The 17,883-nt window shown below is 34.7% G+C and overlaps 1 protein-coding gene across 3 annotated transcripts; it reads left to right on the forward strand.

The window, feature by feature from the left end:
- Window positions 1-936: 936 nt before the first annotated feature.
- LOC120311816 (MAP3K12 binding inhibitory protein 1) lies at window positions 937-17,478 on the forward strand. 3 transcript variants are annotated; one of them, XM_039351816.1, is made up of 9 exons: window positions 941-1,633; window positions 6,857-7,000; window positions 8,715-8,936; window positions 9,038-9,134; window positions 11,000-11,065; window positions 13,637-13,789; window positions 14,695-14,792; window positions 15,529-15,567; window positions 16,994-17,478. In XM_039351816.1, the coding sequence occupies exons 1-9, from the start codon at window positions 1,502-1,504 to the stop codon at window positions 17,096-17,098; spliced, it is 1,056 nt and encodes a 351-aa protein (XP_039207750.1). In that variant the 5' UTR covers window positions 941-1,501; the 3' UTR covers window positions 17,099-17,478. The 3 variants fall into 3 exon arrangements, with proteins under 3 accessions (XP_039207753.1, XP_039207750.1, XP_039207751.1); XM_039351817.1 differs by having other exon boundaries at window positions 960-1,633; window positions 6,881-7,000; XM_039351819.1 differs by lacking the exon at window positions 6,857-7,000 and having other exon boundaries at window positions 937-1,633.
- The last annotated feature ends 405 nt before the right edge of the window (window positions 17,479-17,883 follow it).

Here is a 17,883-nt window from a genome sequence, read left to right on the forward strand (position 1 = left end):
GACAATGAAGTGGTGGTAACAATGGGATATCTATAAAAAAGTGGAATACCCAAAACAAGATATGATACCTGTATAGATGGAATTGGCTCAAACTCAAGTACTTGAATATGTGTGTTTAGTCTTAGGGACACTTATATTGTTGTTAGCATCTCTGTGTCTTAAACTCATCAAATTAGGTATAGCTTAAAAGAACCCAGGACAGGCACAAGTCATTTTTTACTCCAAACATGCTCAAATTATTCAGTGCAAACCATGAAGGCTTTTTAAGCCAAAATACTGTTCACAACATCACTTCATCCAAGCAGAATGTATAGTTATGCAGTGTACTAACACTAGAACACCAGGTTACCAAAGATGGTTTTTAATTTTTAATTTAAGAATGAAAATATGCCAAAAAAGAAGACACAGTCCCAGAGATTTTAAAAAATAATTTTATTCATGTATTTAAAATACTTATTACAACACAGAATATTAGGAAAAGGTGATCCTTATCTATATTGATAAGAAGGACCTGCTTGCAAGAGTACATCAGCCTGAGGCCCTTGAAATATGTCCACAGTAGTCTCTTGCTGAACAACTTTGGTGGACTGTTTCCATTACCAGCATGAGGCATTAAATCAAGGTGTTTCATTTATGACTACTTCTGCAGGTTTTATCTTTGTGTGTGCAATACACAATGCACCAGTGATCTAATAATTGATATATACAAGATTCTTTCTGGACAGGAAGTCTGAACATGAATGTTTATTTTTTAAAATATATTTTCCGTAGGTGTTCCCAATATTAAACTTTCTTCAGTGTTTGCTTTTGAGGTGCCTTCCCCCCCCCCCCGCCCAATATAGGAACAGCTAAACTAGCCACCATCGCTTTTGATTTCACACCCCCTCTCGGAAACAGCTCTGGATCTCGTCAACTCATTTGTAACTTTTCAAGGCTCGCATGCCCTCCATCTGCACTGAAACCCTATTTTCCTTCCATCGCCTTCCTACATGGGCTTTTCTATAGCGAACTGGGATGTTAATTCCTAGGGACAAAGCAGGATAACTACCAAGTGCCATGCGCAGGAGTGACGCCGAATAACAACCAAGAACTGTATACTGTACTACCGTATACCGTATTTGACCTTACGGATCAAAACGCCCTTTCCAGAACAGCAGGATATAATTTGCATTTTTTGAATGTAAGTTCCAGATCTCTGATCAACGCATGTTTTCCGACGCACACAGCTCGCAACATCACAGAAGGCTGCGCCCCCCTTCTGCAAGAAGAGAATTAGAGCAACATCTGGAAAAAGGAGGCAGCGCCGCAGAAGCGTCACAGCTGAGCTTCTCAGTCTATGGCCACGTCCCGCTCACAGGCTGATTTAGGACTCCTAAACTGGGAGCGAGGGGAGAAGGAAGGGGAAGACTCTGTCGTCATCTCTGTGCGACATGAGGCAGGAGCAGAGGGAGGGACGCACAATCCCCTACGGGGCCAATAGCGTTTGTTTTCATCGGCTGTCATGGCCTCCACGGAAGGAGAGATAGGCTTGAATCCGCCCCAGGATCCCGCTCCGCCGACGGACTCCTTCGAAGAGACGCTCGGGGAGATCCTGAGAGGTTCTCTGCGTTCGCTGCCTCGGTTGATTGGGCAGGTAAGTAAGGACACAGGGAATGAAGCCATACCTTCACTTGACCAAGGGACGGGTGTCTACATAGCGGGTCTTCCTTATCGCCACCGTTTCTGCTCTCCAAATGCCCGAGGGGGAAAACTCCGGGATAGCGGGGTTGACGCGGGCCTTGCTTGGAGGGAGGAGACAGGAAAGGTTGCCCCTCCCGAGATGCTGTAGGAATAATCTGAGGCGACGGGCTGTTTGAGGGAGCAAAGGAAGAACTAGCGGAGCTCAGATTTTGGCTTGGCTTTGAAGAGGAACCGTGCTCTAGGTAGCGAGGGCGCTCTTCCCACGTTTTCTCCTTGGGATGCTTTTAGAGCCGTCACTGTAGTTCATGTGCATCGCCAGCTTATTGCAACATTCTGAATAGGCTACAAGGAAGGAAACCCCGTCGTTTTCTTTGGGGAAAATCACTGAGACGCAGGGAGTTCCTTTTGAGATGTAATTGCTAGGCATTCAAGATTTGGAGTATTTTATAGGGTTTTCTTTCACGTTTGATTTAGTTTTGAAATGATATCTTTCTTTGATATTATGTCTGGTGCCTTGTTCTCTTTCACTATAACAGAATTACCAATGGAGAATGGAGGCTTTCAGAATGGTAAATATAGTCTACCTTCCATAGCAGAGAGAAACAGCTATTACAGTATGTCTTGTCCCCATGTATGAGGTGTTACATAACTTACACACACACACACACACACACACACACACACACACACACACACGGGGTGAATTGTCTGCTTTATCTTCTTTTCATTTCTTCTATTTTTAAACAATTTCCTTGCTTGATAATTGTGTAGCTGATATCTAACAGTATGTCAGCCATGAATAACAAATGGTTTTGATTCAAAATGGATGCTGTCACTTTATCTAAAGAAGGAGGGGAAAACATGTGGATTTCAAAATCTTTTACAATAAGTTTACATACGGTTTTAAATAACTGAGTACCTATGTACATCTGTAAGTTTGAAATACTACAGCCTAGACTTGGGGAAAAAAATCTGGTTATAAATGTAGTGTTCTCAAAGAACATGTACTCTTAAATTAGGTGAAATATAACAAACGCAGTCCCATTCTCAAAATCATTTTTTTTTGCATCCTTGATGGTTTTTTGCCTATTTCAGTTAAAAATAAGAACCTACTTATTCAAATTCCATACTTCTAGTTACATTGCTAGTAAATGATGTAGTAGTATGTTATTTTGATTGTAAAAGTATACTGAAGTAAAGTATACTTTAAAAAGTATACTGAAAAGTTAAAGGTGATGAAGAGAGAAGCCATAAGAATATATAAGAATGCTAGATGTATTTGTTATAATGAGAAAGAAGCAAGAGAACTGTGAGCTATAATTTCAAGACTTGTAATATGTCTTTGCCAAAATCCATCTTGAGGGTGGAAATTAGTTGACTGCCTACTTAAAGTGACATTTTCTCCTTTAGATAAATAAGTAGATTTAGATCTGGAAAACAAAAGCTCAATAATTTATTTTGTGGCCTTGGCTATATTTCAGAGACCATTATACTTCCATGATCTGTTAAGGTTATTAAAAATCTATTTCACTTGTAATGGTTGAAAGCAATTTTTACAACTGAATACCACAGTGGTCTGAGTATATACTCAACATTGAACTAAATTTGAATTTCTTCATACAGAATTGTAGCCAAAAAACTTGCATAATGTTTGAAACAAATAGAAATATTTGGGGTTTTTTTCTAGTTAAAAACTGTTCTCTTGCACTCTGTGTAACATGTTAATTTTACAACTAAGTGAATTGGAAGACCGTGACCAAAATCATTGGAGCATGAAATACAGAACTACTTATACTGAAATATAGGGCTGAAACCATATGTATTTATAATATCCAACAACTTTACTTCCCATAGTAACTTTTGCTACAATTATGATTAAATTTAAATGTATGTTTTATAAACTACACAACACAAAAAAAATATCCTCTGGACTCAGGAGTGCCCAAAATATTCTTGCTTAATAGGAACTACTCATGCTGTGTCACAGTTGCTGATGACATGAATAGAGAAAAGGCATTGGTAGCAACCAGAAATAATATTATAATGATTAAGTTAAACCAAAATGTGTTATCATCTCCCAAATGCCCAATACTTATTTAAATACCAGAGAAATGGGAACTGTCCAAATCCTGTTGAGAAAGACAGACATATTTGCAAATTTATTTTAACTATCATGTTTAAATGGTGACATTTTGTTGTATCTATCAGTCTGCCAGAAGAATAAACACTATTTTTTTTTATTATGTTTTTAAATTGCTTATTAGAGTTATAGTCTGTTGTTCCATTAGAACAGGCATGTCCTATGGGCCGCAAGCAGATCTGGACAGCTAATAATACCGCCCACAAGATCATAAACTTTTACAATTTTGCAATTTTTAGTGATAGTTATTATAATATATTTTATGTGGCCAAGACAATTCTTCTTCACTCAGTATGGCCTGGACAAGCCAAAAGGTTGGATATGCCTACTTGAGAAATTTAATGTAACATACATAGCACTTTCTTCAGTTCTTCTCTACAGTACTAGCCCTGTGAAGTAGATTGGGCTGAGGGATGTAGGTGGCCTCAAATTGCCTTTCAGTTTCCATGGTTGAATCTGGACTTCAATTTGTGTGGAAGTAACCACTTTACCACAATTTCCCCAAATATGTTGGGGATCATTTGAAGCAATTTTAGATGGAATATAGACAGAAGAGATGAAAACATATTACATACTAGCTGTACCCAGTCACGTGTTGCTGTGGCTCAGTCTGGTTAAATGGAAAAGAAAGAAAAGAGAAAGCGCACATTTGTAATATGTTTAATTTCACAATGCTTGTGGGTAAACAATATTTGTTGTTGTTCCATTGTCTGTGCAGATATAGAGATTGTCTGGTTTGCCGGTGCTGTTTTTCAAAAAAAGCATGTTTTTACCTGTCACAGGTGTGACATCTATATAATAGGTATATAAAAACGCACGTATTCGAATGCAATGTTGTGTCAACATTTCAAAGCAATTGGTGAAGAACTTTTGGAGATTTAAGATTTTGAACAAACGAACATTTACATTTTTATTTATATAGATTTTCAGACACTCTACTCTCTACTCACACAGAAATCAGTTTAGGTATATTGTTTTATTTTGTTTGTGTCTCATCACATTCCCATAGAATTCTCAGCCGTTTTACAAGAATGCAAACATTAAAACATCTATAATCCAGTAAAATCCAAAAGCCTAAGACACAAATCAGAAAAACCTGAGTCTCAGAACAGGAAACTGCTGGAAAATAATCTAGACTAGACAGGTTTCAAGCCCCTCCAGAACACTCTCCAGAAGAGCTCCATCCTCAACTATTTCTCAAGAACAGCTAAAGGGCCAAACGTTCAACATTACAGAGGATGGCTTTGCTGCAGAAAAGCAATGTTCCCACCCCCTGTTTATTAGTTGCTGTTTCAGGCAAATTGATGAGTCAAGCCTAATGTCGGAAGGCACAAGTAGCTTGGTGTCATGCTATAAATGACTTATAGGATTCCAATAAGAATAGCTGAATTATTAGAATATATCTAAACCACCTAGATATCTAAAATGTTAGTACATTAGTAATGAAAGCTGCCTGCCTAAGAGCAAAGCATATATTTATGTCTCTTGAAGCTTGTGATTATAAATATAATTTCTAATCATTATGAATACCTCAATTTAACAACAAGCTGAAATTTGATAGCCACAGAACTCAGTGAGCCAGGAATTCTGGAAAAGAAAAAGGATAATTTATTTTCAATAATGAAAACAAAGTTAATTGGTCTCCATTAAGATATTCCTAACACCAAACCTGGCAAAGCTGAAATGAATCCCCCCCCCATTCACCCTACTGAATTATATTTTGAGTGAGAACTACAGAGTTTTAAAAAAATGCTAGGAAGATAGATAATAAAGCACAGGTTTTATCCATAAATAAATATGGGTTTGAACGATATAAAATATATTAATCTGCAATTACATGCAACAGATTGCAATAAAAATACAATGTTTACAATAATAGGTATATAACCATAAAGGTTAAATAATATTCCACTTGATCTAGATATACTGCCACTTTGGTATAGAGGTTAGGATGCTGTCCTAAAAAACAGGGGACTATAAGTTCTGGACCTCCCTTAGGCATGACAGTCAGCTGGGTGACTTGGTCCAGTCACATTTTTTCAGTCCAACCCACATCATAGAGTTGTTGTTGTGGGGAAAATAAGAGGTGTGAATATTAAGAGCAGCAGGGGGTGTGATCAGGGGCAGAGGGTATGATCATCTAGTCTGTTTACTCCCTGCTGCTTTAAGTATGCTTGCCATCTTGAATTGACCAAAATATATAAAAGGTGGATAAAAATCTAATAATATATACAATGAAAAACATAAGGTGGAATATTTCATTCATTCAGTTGTGTATCTATTTCACAGATTGACACTCTTTTATATAACCATGGGTCCTAAGAGCAGTTCTAATCAAGAACAGAATATAGCTTATAAAACCAAAATAGTAATAATTAGTAACTAAGTCAGAAACATAGTTTGTTAGAAGAAAGAACATTTCAGATCAGTACAGCTGCAAAATGAATCCGAAAGTTCAGCTTTTCTGATTATGATTTATGGAAATTATGACTGATGGGCAGACATTCTGTTTCAGTTTCTCATTTTTTCTCTTTAATTCAATTCAGCTTTTATCAGTTAGTAATTTTTAAGGACACTTCAAAAAGCTTTTTTCCTGATAACTTGTATTTTTACACCTTCCCTTATTTATTTTGCAAGCTGTTTTCTCTAAGACAATATATTTCAAACACACTTTTTAAAAACTGATATATTTGCACATTTTTACATTTGAAATAAACTTGTGTGGAGACAGCCAGAAGCTTCCAAAGCAGTCCTGCATGTCTGCCTGTTAAAAAATGAAGCAGCTTTAATAGTTTGAAAAGAAGGGCTTTTTATACACTCAGATGGATTCTGAATATTTTATTTCAAAGAATTTGTGCAGCAATAATTATTATCTTTAAAATCTGTTATTGGTTCTTCTGATTGTCTGTATGGAAAGCAAAATGCCAGACTGGGTGAGCCATTGATCTAATCTGCGTGGCAGTTCTTAGGTCACATTTTATTCAGATCTTACCTTCTAGTATAATTGCTAATGGTTTGCATTGTAACTTTTTGAAGATGTTATGTGTTTGGATTTTAAAGTTTAACCTAGAAGAAGATGTGGTGAAAATTAACATAAACTGGGAGAAACTTCAAGGCATGTCACTACCCCAGCCTAAATTGATCTTTACTGCTCTTCAGCAGCATATTTCCTCTTTACAGGTAAATGTTTCTTATTAGGCACTTTTCTAAAACTCAGTTGCACAATTTAAACCTTAAATCCTCTACACTACTCTTAAAAATGATATATTTGCAATAGTTGCAGCTCACTTTGTGAAATACCAGAAATTCTTTACTTCCTAAAGGTCCTAACTGTTTTAAGATAACAGGCTTATTGGAAGTATTGTGGAAATACTATTGCAAGCTGTTCCGGTTAAGTAGATTGGGAAAATGCATTCCTGTTGATTTCTGCACTTCCACTGTAAATGCAGTACATTTGTATCTGGGGTGGTTATAATTAAGCAATAACACGGCAGGTGTATGTCATGCTAGGATAATGATTCCATGCGTTGGGTGAGTTCTGCCGTTTGTGGAGTGCTTTCAGTGGATCAAGAAGTGGCATTATCCCAGCATGATGCATCCTGGTGTATGTGTGTCTCAGCAATTAACCTTAGTGCCAGCACAGATCTTTTTAAAGTAACTTTTTTCTGTGCCTAATGTTTCATCTTATCAAGTAAGTAGTTTCACTGTTACATCATTTTCATTTGATGCTTTTTAATCTTTATTAAAGTTAAGTTTGCTTTATTAAAGGTAAGTTGCTTTGCTGTCGAATTGGAATGTAATCTGTCAGCAGCATCTCCTGTGAAAACTCCATTGGGAAAAATTACCATATTATTGGCACCATTTCAGTCAGTTCATGTGGCACTATAATAGTGGAAATTTTCAGCTGAATATTTCATCACTCTAAATGTATACATTGAAAGTAAATAAGATTGACTGGAGATTGAGCAAAAGCTAGTGTTGTTCTTGTGTTGTCTTTAAATATAATTGTTTACTTCTGTAGAATCATCAATTTTCTTAGTTTCAAAATAAATAATAACGCTCACTAAAATTTCTGTAGATAGGCATAGCATAAAATCCTGTTTTCCGAATTTCCTGACAGTGGGAGCAGGAGACATATTGAAACAGTTATTGTTGCACAGCTCTTCTTTGTGTTGCTTGAAAGCACTCTTCAGGATTGTGTCATTATTCAGTCTTTTTAAAACTTTAAAAAGCATTAACATTAAAGAATTGCTAAACTTGCATTTTTTCCTATATTTTATGACAATGGTAAACATTTTTTAAAAAGCAAATATGGTGTTTAAATTTTAAAAAAGAAATGTAGCAATGTAGCATTTGTTTTTCAAATATTGGTTGCACTGGGATAGGCATGATTCTGGAACAGGATATTTACTTTCACTTATGTGTTTTGGGTGGCTGCCCTTTCAAGTGGAGATGCTGTCAGTGATGTAATGCTAAAGCAAAACCTTTAACAGAATGAGAGTCTTGGCTCTCTCACATTAAGGAGGAAAAATACTTAAGCCTTAATGTTCTGAGTAAGCATTTGAATGACATGTAAATTAAGTGGTATTGGTGCCAAAAGCTGCTGCTTTGATTTGGCACAAAATAGATGAGTAACAGACAGATTTGCTTCGATAGTCTGGGCACTCTAGAGGTTTGTTTTTTTTTAATACACAGATTAGTAAAAGGCAGTGATCAAAAGGGCAGTGACACTTTGAGATGCTGTATTTTAATTCCTATTTGATTAGATTATGTACACAATAATGAGAACATATGGTCTCTGAAATTATTTTAAGGAGTTTTAGAAATCCCAGGCTTTAAAAAAAAAACATGTTCTGTTGCTTTAAATCAATTCTTTTTCTCTCCTATTACCTAGCTTTTTATGGAAAAACTTCAGCCTTTGATTAAAGAAGAAAATACCACACCCATTTATAATTTTAGTAAGACAGAACATGGAAATTTTGGAAGTAATTCAGATGTAATAGATAAAGACATACAGAAGGAAATGGAACAGACAGCCAGTGGTTCTGCAAATGTGAAAGAAGCTCCTTTTGGTTTTGACCCAGAAGTAGTTCAGATAAAAGCTGGGAAAGCTGAAGTAAGTGAAAGCAGGACCATTTCTTCCTGTCAAGTCAAAATCCTTCTTTCAATCTGAGTAGTAGTAATGAACACTAAATACAAGTTGTTTCTTACCTGCAGATTGAAAGACGAATATCAGCCTTCATTGAAAGGAAACAAGCTGAGATCAACGAAAACAATGTCAGAGAATTTTGCAATGTTATGGATTGTAATCAAGGTAGCTATGCAGCCAAACTTTCATTTTCTTATCACATCACCATTCTCTCTTCCCCTCCCCCCATAAAGAGTCCTCTAAAAAGGGAGCTAGATAGCCTGTTAACAGTGAGAAAAATATTGATTAAACAAAAATTAGACATTTTTATTTCTCAGATGTTTATCATTATAACAGAATTATACCATTTATAATAAAATTCCAAAGTTATTTCTTTCCAAGTCCTATAGTCAGTTGCCTAGAATACTATGCAGCTGATATGTATTTTTATATAGGATTTGGACTGCAATTTATATGGGAGTACATCCCACTGAATTTAAAAACGAACTATGGAATAAAACAAAAAATACCCCGATTTATTCTCATTTCAAGAAATATAACAATGCAGTGAATAGGAGTAAAATACTTCCAAACTGAAATTTTGTTCAAAATAGAAAAGCTAGTTAAAAATAAGAGAAACCAAATTCCATTTAGCCTATTTCTCAATAGCATTCCAAATTACTTTTGCTTAAATGTGGAATTTGCTATATTTTTTAATAACTACCATTTATTTAGACCAAATTTCTAGCAAGAATGGTAGCTGTGGTTTTCTTAATGAATTTCTTAACCAAACATTGATACAGTTTTCAAACATGGATATGATGGGTTGTCATTTCATAAAGATCTGTTTTAGAATTACATTGTCTTCATGTTGTGCTGGTGAGCTCAGATCTTATTACTAATCTGTCACCTTTCTAGATTAAGAATCTTATTTGCTCAGTGTTCAAAATTGGGTTCTTAAATAAAAGATAGAAATTTGATATCTACATTATGACTATTAAAATGGGTTGAATAAAATCCAGTTATCAGATTGTATACACAATTTGCTAGTTAAAAATAAAACAACAAACAAATAGCGTATTATGTTAGAAACAAATCAAGACTCCTCAATGATCATTCAAGGGAATATATATATGTGTTGTTATAAGTGATTTTCATTTCAGAATATATATATATATATATATTTGTTTCCAAGTGAAAAATATCTCTTGAATTAATTAATTATGAAGTACTTTAGGTAATATATAACTTAAACAGAAATGAGCATGTTTCTTGCTAAAGTCTTTATTTCTTTACTTAGAAAAAAATAACTTGCCTCAAAATAAAATTTTGATCCAAATTATTATGATAGTGATTTTCAGTTATGAAAACTATCAGATTTTTTATCTCCATCTATATATGTAAAATATATTTATTTCAACTGAATTGATGATTTTAATAATACATATTTTATTGTATGTTCTAATGTGTATTTGGTAATATTGCATCTTACAAATATGTATAGTTTTTTATAAAAAAAAATTTAAATGTATAGTTAAAATCTTTTGGTATTTTCACTTCTTGTAAAAGGGGAGGGAAAGATTTTGATTATGTTCTTAGGTCTTAACTGAAATTAGTATACTTTTAAGATTGTTTGGGCTAAACCTTACAGACTTCAGTGTGATTTTCTTTGGGCAAAGGTACACTATTTCAGTCCAGTATATAAATGAAAAGTAGTAAAAAAAGTTTTTCAGATTAAAAATCCTAGTAAAGACATAATTGAAGACATGCCAGAATTATTCTTAATTGTTATATTCTGTATCTGACAGTCAAATAATGTAGTTTATGTAAAGTAAGCTATGGTTTGATCAGACAATGTATCAAGCCATAATGATTTATATAATTATAATTTTAGCAAATTTAGTGAATTGAGCCTTGGTGTCTTATAAATGTAGCTTAGCATGCCCTCAAAATTCAATTAGTATTTCTACTTTGTTGAACATTTGGAATGAATTCTGAGCTCCCTAAGTGGTTGAAATAATGGGGTTCTTTTTTGTTCAAAACATCTTTAGAAAACAGCTGTGCTAGAACTGATGCAGTGTTTACGCCTTATCCAGGTTTCAAAAGTCATGTGAAGGGTAAGTATTATTACTGTATTTTCCAGCTTATAAGACGACCCCCGACTTTTGAGAAGATTTTCATGGTTTAGAACAGTGGTTCTCAACCTTCCTAATGCCGCGACCCTTTAATACAGTTCCTCATGTTGTGGTGACCCCCAACCATAAAATTATTTTTGTTGCTACTTCATAACTGTAATTTTGCTACTGTTATGAATCGTAATGTAAATATCTGATATGCAGGGTGTATTTTCATTGTTACGAATTGAACATAATTAAAGCATAGTGATTAATCACAAAAACAATATAGCAATGCTCGCTGGAGAAGCTTACTCTTCCTTGCTCAAAAATGTTGGGAGGGAGGGAAGGGGAAGGAAGGAAGGGGAAAGGAAGGAGATGGAAAAGGAAGGAGATTGAAGGGGAAAGGAAGGAAGGAAGGAAGGAAGGAAGGAAGGAAGGAAGGAAGGAAGGAAGGAAGGAAGGAGAAAGATTGAAGGGGAAGGGATGGAAATGGAGATGGAAGGAAGAAAGGAAGGAAGGAAGATTGGAGGGGGAAGGAAGGAAGGAAGATTGAAGGGGAAAGGAAGGAGATGGAGAAGGAAGGAGATTGAAGGGGGAAGGAAGGAAGGAAGGAAGGGAGAGATTGAAGGGGAAGAGATGGAGATGGATGGATGGAAAGAAGGAAGGAAGGAAGGAAGGAAGGAAGATTGAAGGGGAAAGGAAGGAAGGAAGGAAAGAAAGATTGAAGGGGAAGGGATGGAGATGGAAGGAAAGAAAATTGAAGGGGAAAGGAAGGAGATGGAGGAGGAAGGAGATTGAAGGGGGAAGGAAGGAGAGAGAGATTGAAGGGGAAGGGATGGAGAGGGAAGGAAGGAAGAAAGGAAGGAAGATTGAAGGGGAAAGGAAGGAGATGGAGAAGGAAGGAGATTGAAGGGGGAAGGAAGGAAGGAGAGAGATTGAAGGGGAAGGGATGGAGATAGAAGGAAGAAAGGAAGGAAGATTGAAGGAGAAAGGAAGGAGATGGACAAGGAAGGAGATTGAAGGGGTAAGGAAGGAAGGAAGGAGAGAGAGATTGAAGGGGGGAGGCGCTGCCAAGGACACACAAGCAGCTCCGCACAATTGTCCGGGAAGGGGGGGAGGCTCTGGCGGAGAGCCTGGTGGCGAGCCAAGCAGAGGCACATCTGGGGCCTTGGACTGACTTTTGAGAAGATTTTCATGGTTCAGAAAGTCGTCTTATACACCGGAAAATACGGTATATCTTTCTTTGATCACTTCTTGAAGAGCTAATTAATAAAGGCAAGAGAAGTCTCTTCAGTTTCATTAAATATATTTTTGAACTAATTTCACTGTATTCTGTAAATGTTCATGTTCCTTTCTTTATGTATTTCAGAACAAAACACTTGCTAAGTGTTTATCTTAGATTCCGTTAATTTGATAAGCCAATAGCAAGCCATTTTTCAGCGTCTGTAGACTTATATCTTTATATTAAATATGTGTCTGCCAAAAGAAACACTGGAAAAGTTCATGGAGGGAAGTGTTGAAAAAGAGATTCTAAGATAGAAATTTTTAATTAAATAATTTACTGGCTTATTGCTTTAAATAAAGGACATGAAAAGTTTAGGTAGCAACATTTTATTATTCTACCATGAAAAAAATTGTCTAGACAGTGTCAAGTAAAACTGCCCTTAAATTTTGTGAGCTATCTGCAGTAATATTTGCTATTCATGTCCTGAAGGTACTTTTTCAAAAGGCAACTGGACTTTCTTTGTTTTTCCTTAAAGACATTTCGCTTCTCATCCAAGAAGCTTCTTCAGTTCTGAAGCTTCTTGGATGAGAAATTAAATATCTTCAAAGAAAAATAAATCCAATTGCCTTTTGAAAAAGCTCCTTTGGGACAACCATGACTTGGATGTCTGAGAGTCTCCATAGACATTTGGTATGCATGTTAGAGATGGTATTCTTAGAGATAAGAAACAGTTGAGTAACAGTTATTAAATTGAAGACTGAAGTTTCTTTGAGAGTTGACATACATACATACATACATACAGTTGGTGAATTTAGCCACTGTCATGTATAAATGATAGCTCATCATTTAGCATGTTGAATATTGCTGTTCAACTTGCTAAATGAGGGCTTATTTTGTAAACTATGATAAAACAAAACTTTAATTAGCCTTAGTCCTAAATAGTTATGAATTTATCATACTGGGTATATATTTGTACGTACTGGCTATAATTGGCATATAGAAAAATGTATAGTATAACTGATATTTTGACAAACTCATTTTGTTTTTGAAATATAGCAATATTTCTGAGCATGAATTATAGAAGAAGCAGGAATGTTTAATTTTAAAAAAAAGAAAATAGGCAGTCTAGATAAAATATCTCTCCCTGGCCATTGTAAAAGAATAGTGACATATACCTTGAGCAGGAGATAGCTTTGTCTAAGGTTGATAGCTTCTGTCAGAATATAATGTTGGGAATAAGTTCCATTTAATCTAATGGATCTTTCAACTAAAAAGCTATGAACAGATGGACTTGCTTGGTTCTGTTATTTGGAAAAATAATAATCTTGTACTTTTAAAAATCCTAGTTTCTCGAGTTATAAATACTTATGGACCTCAGACTAGAAATAAAGATGCCCAGGTTTCCAACCATAATGCTAACACTCATTCTCATGATTGTGGAAATCAAGCAATAGAAGAGAGACTACAGAACATTGAAGCTCATTTAAGGTTACAAACAGGTTAGTAGAATGAGTTTATAGCTGAATTTTAAACTGTATTTTTTTTTCAGCAACAGCCAGCAAACATGTACTTTCATGTTGTATCTCTTACTTTTATACCATAGAATTTTTACTGAGACAAGGATTGAAATGGATTAGAGTTATAAAATCTGGATCGACGCAAATGTATTGATGTATACTATCATATGATATATTTCTTCTCTATTTTGATTCACTTTTTTACCACCATGAGTTTCAGGAATTATTTAGAGTTTTCATAGTAAGCATGCCACCCAGTTCATCACACTGCCTTCTGGTCCGGTGGTGGTAAATAGGCTAATAGCTGTTGAACTAAGTTACTTTTAAATTATTGAATATAGTAACTATTATCTTGTTTTTTCTCCCCTATTTTAATCTTGAGAAAATTAACTTTTTTCCAAGTAGTTATTTGGAGTAATTATTCACTGTATAGAAAAAGATTTGTAAGCCCTTGGCTTTTTCCCCCTTTATATTCTTCACCACTTTGCCAAGGGATAGCCTGGCCTTGTTATAGTGCATGCAACTCTCCTTTTTTGGCTGAATGGATAACATTGCTATTGAGCTGTTTTCAATTAATGAAATATGAAAAATTTTATTAATAAACTCACTATAGAAATCTACACTATAGAAATCTGGATCTTGGAGATAATCTATATAATTTAATCAATGCATTTTGGCAAATTATGACTATCAATATAGCATTTGTACAAAATATTAAGGTACTGTAGGTATGCAAATACAGTATAGCAATAAGCAATAAACTTGTCACAAAGAAGATCGTAATCAAAATAAAGGTTGGAAGGTTAATCATGTTCTATATTTTTAAAAGTGTCCTAGTCCTGATGTATTTTTTTTAATGCTTTTCCTTTTTTAATGCTTCACTGTAGGTGGACCAGTGCCTAAAGATATTTATCAGAGGATAAAAAAGCTTGAAGATAAAATTCTTGAACTGGAAGGGATGTCTCCTGAATATTTTCAGTCTGTGGTAAGTAATGTTAAGTCTAAGTATCCTGTTCTAAATGTCTTGAATGGGGATGTGTATGCCTGGATCCACGATTTTCAAAACAGCCTTGTTGAGTTCTTCTGAAGTGATAGCTCATGGCGATTTCCATCAAGGTCAATTGGGCTATTAGCAGACACAGGAATTCTGCATACACACTGGGAAATTCATGGGATGTTGTTTCAATAAGGTTGATTAGCTTTTTAAAAGTGTTCAGAGTGTTTTCCTCTGAAATAGTTGTGAAGATTTTCTCTTAAGAGCTGATCTATCAAATGGCTACATATGTACCACACATATAATAGAGTTCCTGAGTCCTCTTTCTAGTTAAAAACCAACCCTCCAGGTCAGTTAAAGGAAGTTAACAGTTAACAAAATTAACATATTAAGCAGAAAACTTTTTCTTTAATTTGCTTGTGTTTTTTTTTAAAGAGAAGTGGGTAGAGAGAAAGGGAGAGAAGACTGAGCAACATGCCTTGAAACCTTTCTGAAAAATTAAAATAACAATGATAACTTGCATAGCAGAAGCATTTTGCTCCTTATCTGATGGGAGATGAAGATGCACCCTAGAAAATTTAAGGAGGTTATATGAGCAAAAAAGTTAACTGTCAGTAATTCTCATTCATAAAAATGTGGGCCTTTCCAGATGAAAAGGATAATTACTGTTTATTAAAACTATAGTACCATTGGTAATGACATATTACATATTTGATTTTTTTAACAGAATTTGTCTACAAAAAAAAGAAAAAATCAACAAAATCAAGTGAGTCTATTTGTTACATTTATATGTACTTACAGTTACAAATTTAGAGATGCTTTCCTAATCCATAAAATGGAGGCTGTATCTTTAACTTATTCAGAATGTTCTTTCTGTCTATCACCAAAAGGGTTACATGCGTATTCTAGTTTGTCTTCCTGCAGTATTAATGTCAGAGAAAAATTTGCTTGACAGGCTTAGCAATTCTAAACTTTGCACAGCAATGTGGCCAGAGTTAAAAACTTTCTTGTCAGGGATTTTAAATTTGGTTCTCAGATTGCTGGTTTAATTGAACAGCAGGTGTGCCACAATTTTCCAGGTGCCATTAGTGCTGATATGGACAGTTCTTGTGCTAGCTACCCAACTCACATAAATAGCAACATTTTTGCCTGTTTGTGTGAAAAACGTACCAGAAGGATTCAGTACTTCAGATTCAATGAAGGTAAAAAGGTGCTTTACATCATGCAGCATTACAAGAAAGGTGAATCTGCTTTAAAGAGTACAGATGGGATTATGTGGCTGTTCCCATATACCCTGAAGAACTTTTTCCATATTATTTCTGAAGCATTGCACTGATAATTAGCAGTTTCATGGATTCCACACAGATATCTGAATCTGACTAAAGCAGTTTTTATTGAAATAATGTTTTTCAGATTATACTCTTTTTCTAAGATTGGCTTTCAGTTTATAAGGACAGCATTTTGTTTAACAGTTCGTTAATAATTTGAAAAATTTTAATTGACAAAGTCTTTTTCTCTCTCTGTTTTAATACTAGACATTTTAAATTGTCATGGAGATTTTTCCTCTGTAGCCATTAATATTTAAATCAGGAATTAACTTTGTATTTATTAGAGCTATGCAATATTTCAGAAATAATTTGGAAAATGATTGAAACATAAGGAAGCATGAATGTAGTAACCTGTCTGTACTTTTTAAAGCTGTTTCCCCTGTCTCAGGATTATGTAGCTGCTTTCTTTAACTGCCATTTAATACTGTCAAAAATGTGGCTGCTTCAAAAAGTCTCAGGCAGATGTTAAGTTTCTAGTGAGATGTACCTTTTTGGACTTGAATTCAAAGTTTTGACAGGTTTGATACCCATGTGACTCTCACACACATAATAGTAGTTTCAGTGCTATTGTTACTTTGAATTGCAGCTCACTTTTTAAAATTAATATTAGTTGAAGACTACTGTATAAAATAAAGATTCATATCATGTTTGAAAGCGTGCTGCCACCAAAGTAATCTAACATTCCAGACCATGTTATTTAAATTAAAGAAGTTTTGAAACTGGTGTGGAAGATTACAAACATGTTGTTCATCCTTTCTCCAGAGTATTAACTCCATGCTTGCTCTCAAATTATTTCTTAATTTAAATGTTTTTTCTACTAATTCATGATATTACCGTATGCTCTCGTCTTTTTCTGAATGGCAGAACTATACTCTGGCTGAACTTGATGAGAAGATCAATGCACTCAAACAAACATTGCTAAGAAAAACAAATGAAGGGAGGCCCAAAGTGGTAAATCAGTTTCTTTGATTATGGCAATGAGACTTCATTATGCTTTCATGCATATTTAACCTTTTTAGACTGAGTACTCTTTATCTAGCGTTTATCGTGGAAACTAAATATGCACATGAATTTATCTAATTCTTATTGGAAACTTGAATTAAGTAAACTTTGTTACTTATCTAGATTGAAGAATGTTTTGGAAATAGCATTATAAATATCTCCTTTCCATTAATGGAAAGGTGGATTGTAGAATTTTTAATAGAAAAAAAATAAAATTTTGTTTTCATGTTTTGTGTGTTACGTTGATGGAACAAACAAATTTCTGTTGAAATATAATTCTGGCAAGGAGTATTACTGAAAATATTACTTTATGTCACAAAGCTACAAAATAAATAAATAAAAATAAAGACTTGTCGTAACTATGAAATGTTCATGGTACCCTTAAAGAAATGAGGATTCTCCTGGTGGAGAGGAAGAAACCATCTATAAGAAATTTCTTTATTTGTTAATACTAAGAGCCTATTCTGTAAAATTCATACATCATTTTAAGAGAAGAAGTACTCACCAAGGTAAACTCATCCCTATCCAATCAAGTGACGCCAATAGTCATCCCAGCCAACGAATGCTCACACTGACTGTGGCTTTTTGAAATCTTAAGACTAAGTGTTCTCAGTTTGTTGTGAGTAGAATTTCTACAGGTAAAGTATATACTTGTCTGGAATTATTTTTATTAGTTTATGATATATAATACAAACGGACAAAAGAAAGTAGTGGAAAATAGGGGAGGGAAAAGGGAAGAGAAAAGTGTAGGC

The sequence above is a fragment of the Crotalus tigris genome, unplaced genomic scaffold (assembly GCF_016545835.1).
Source record: "Crotalus tigris isolate CLP2741 ecotype Arizona unplaced genomic scaffold, ASM1654583v1 scf7180000018371.15429387391:27106975, whole genome shotgun sequence".
NCBI lineage: Eukaryota > Metazoa > Chordata > Lepidosauria > Squamata > Viperidae > Crotalus > Crotalus tigris.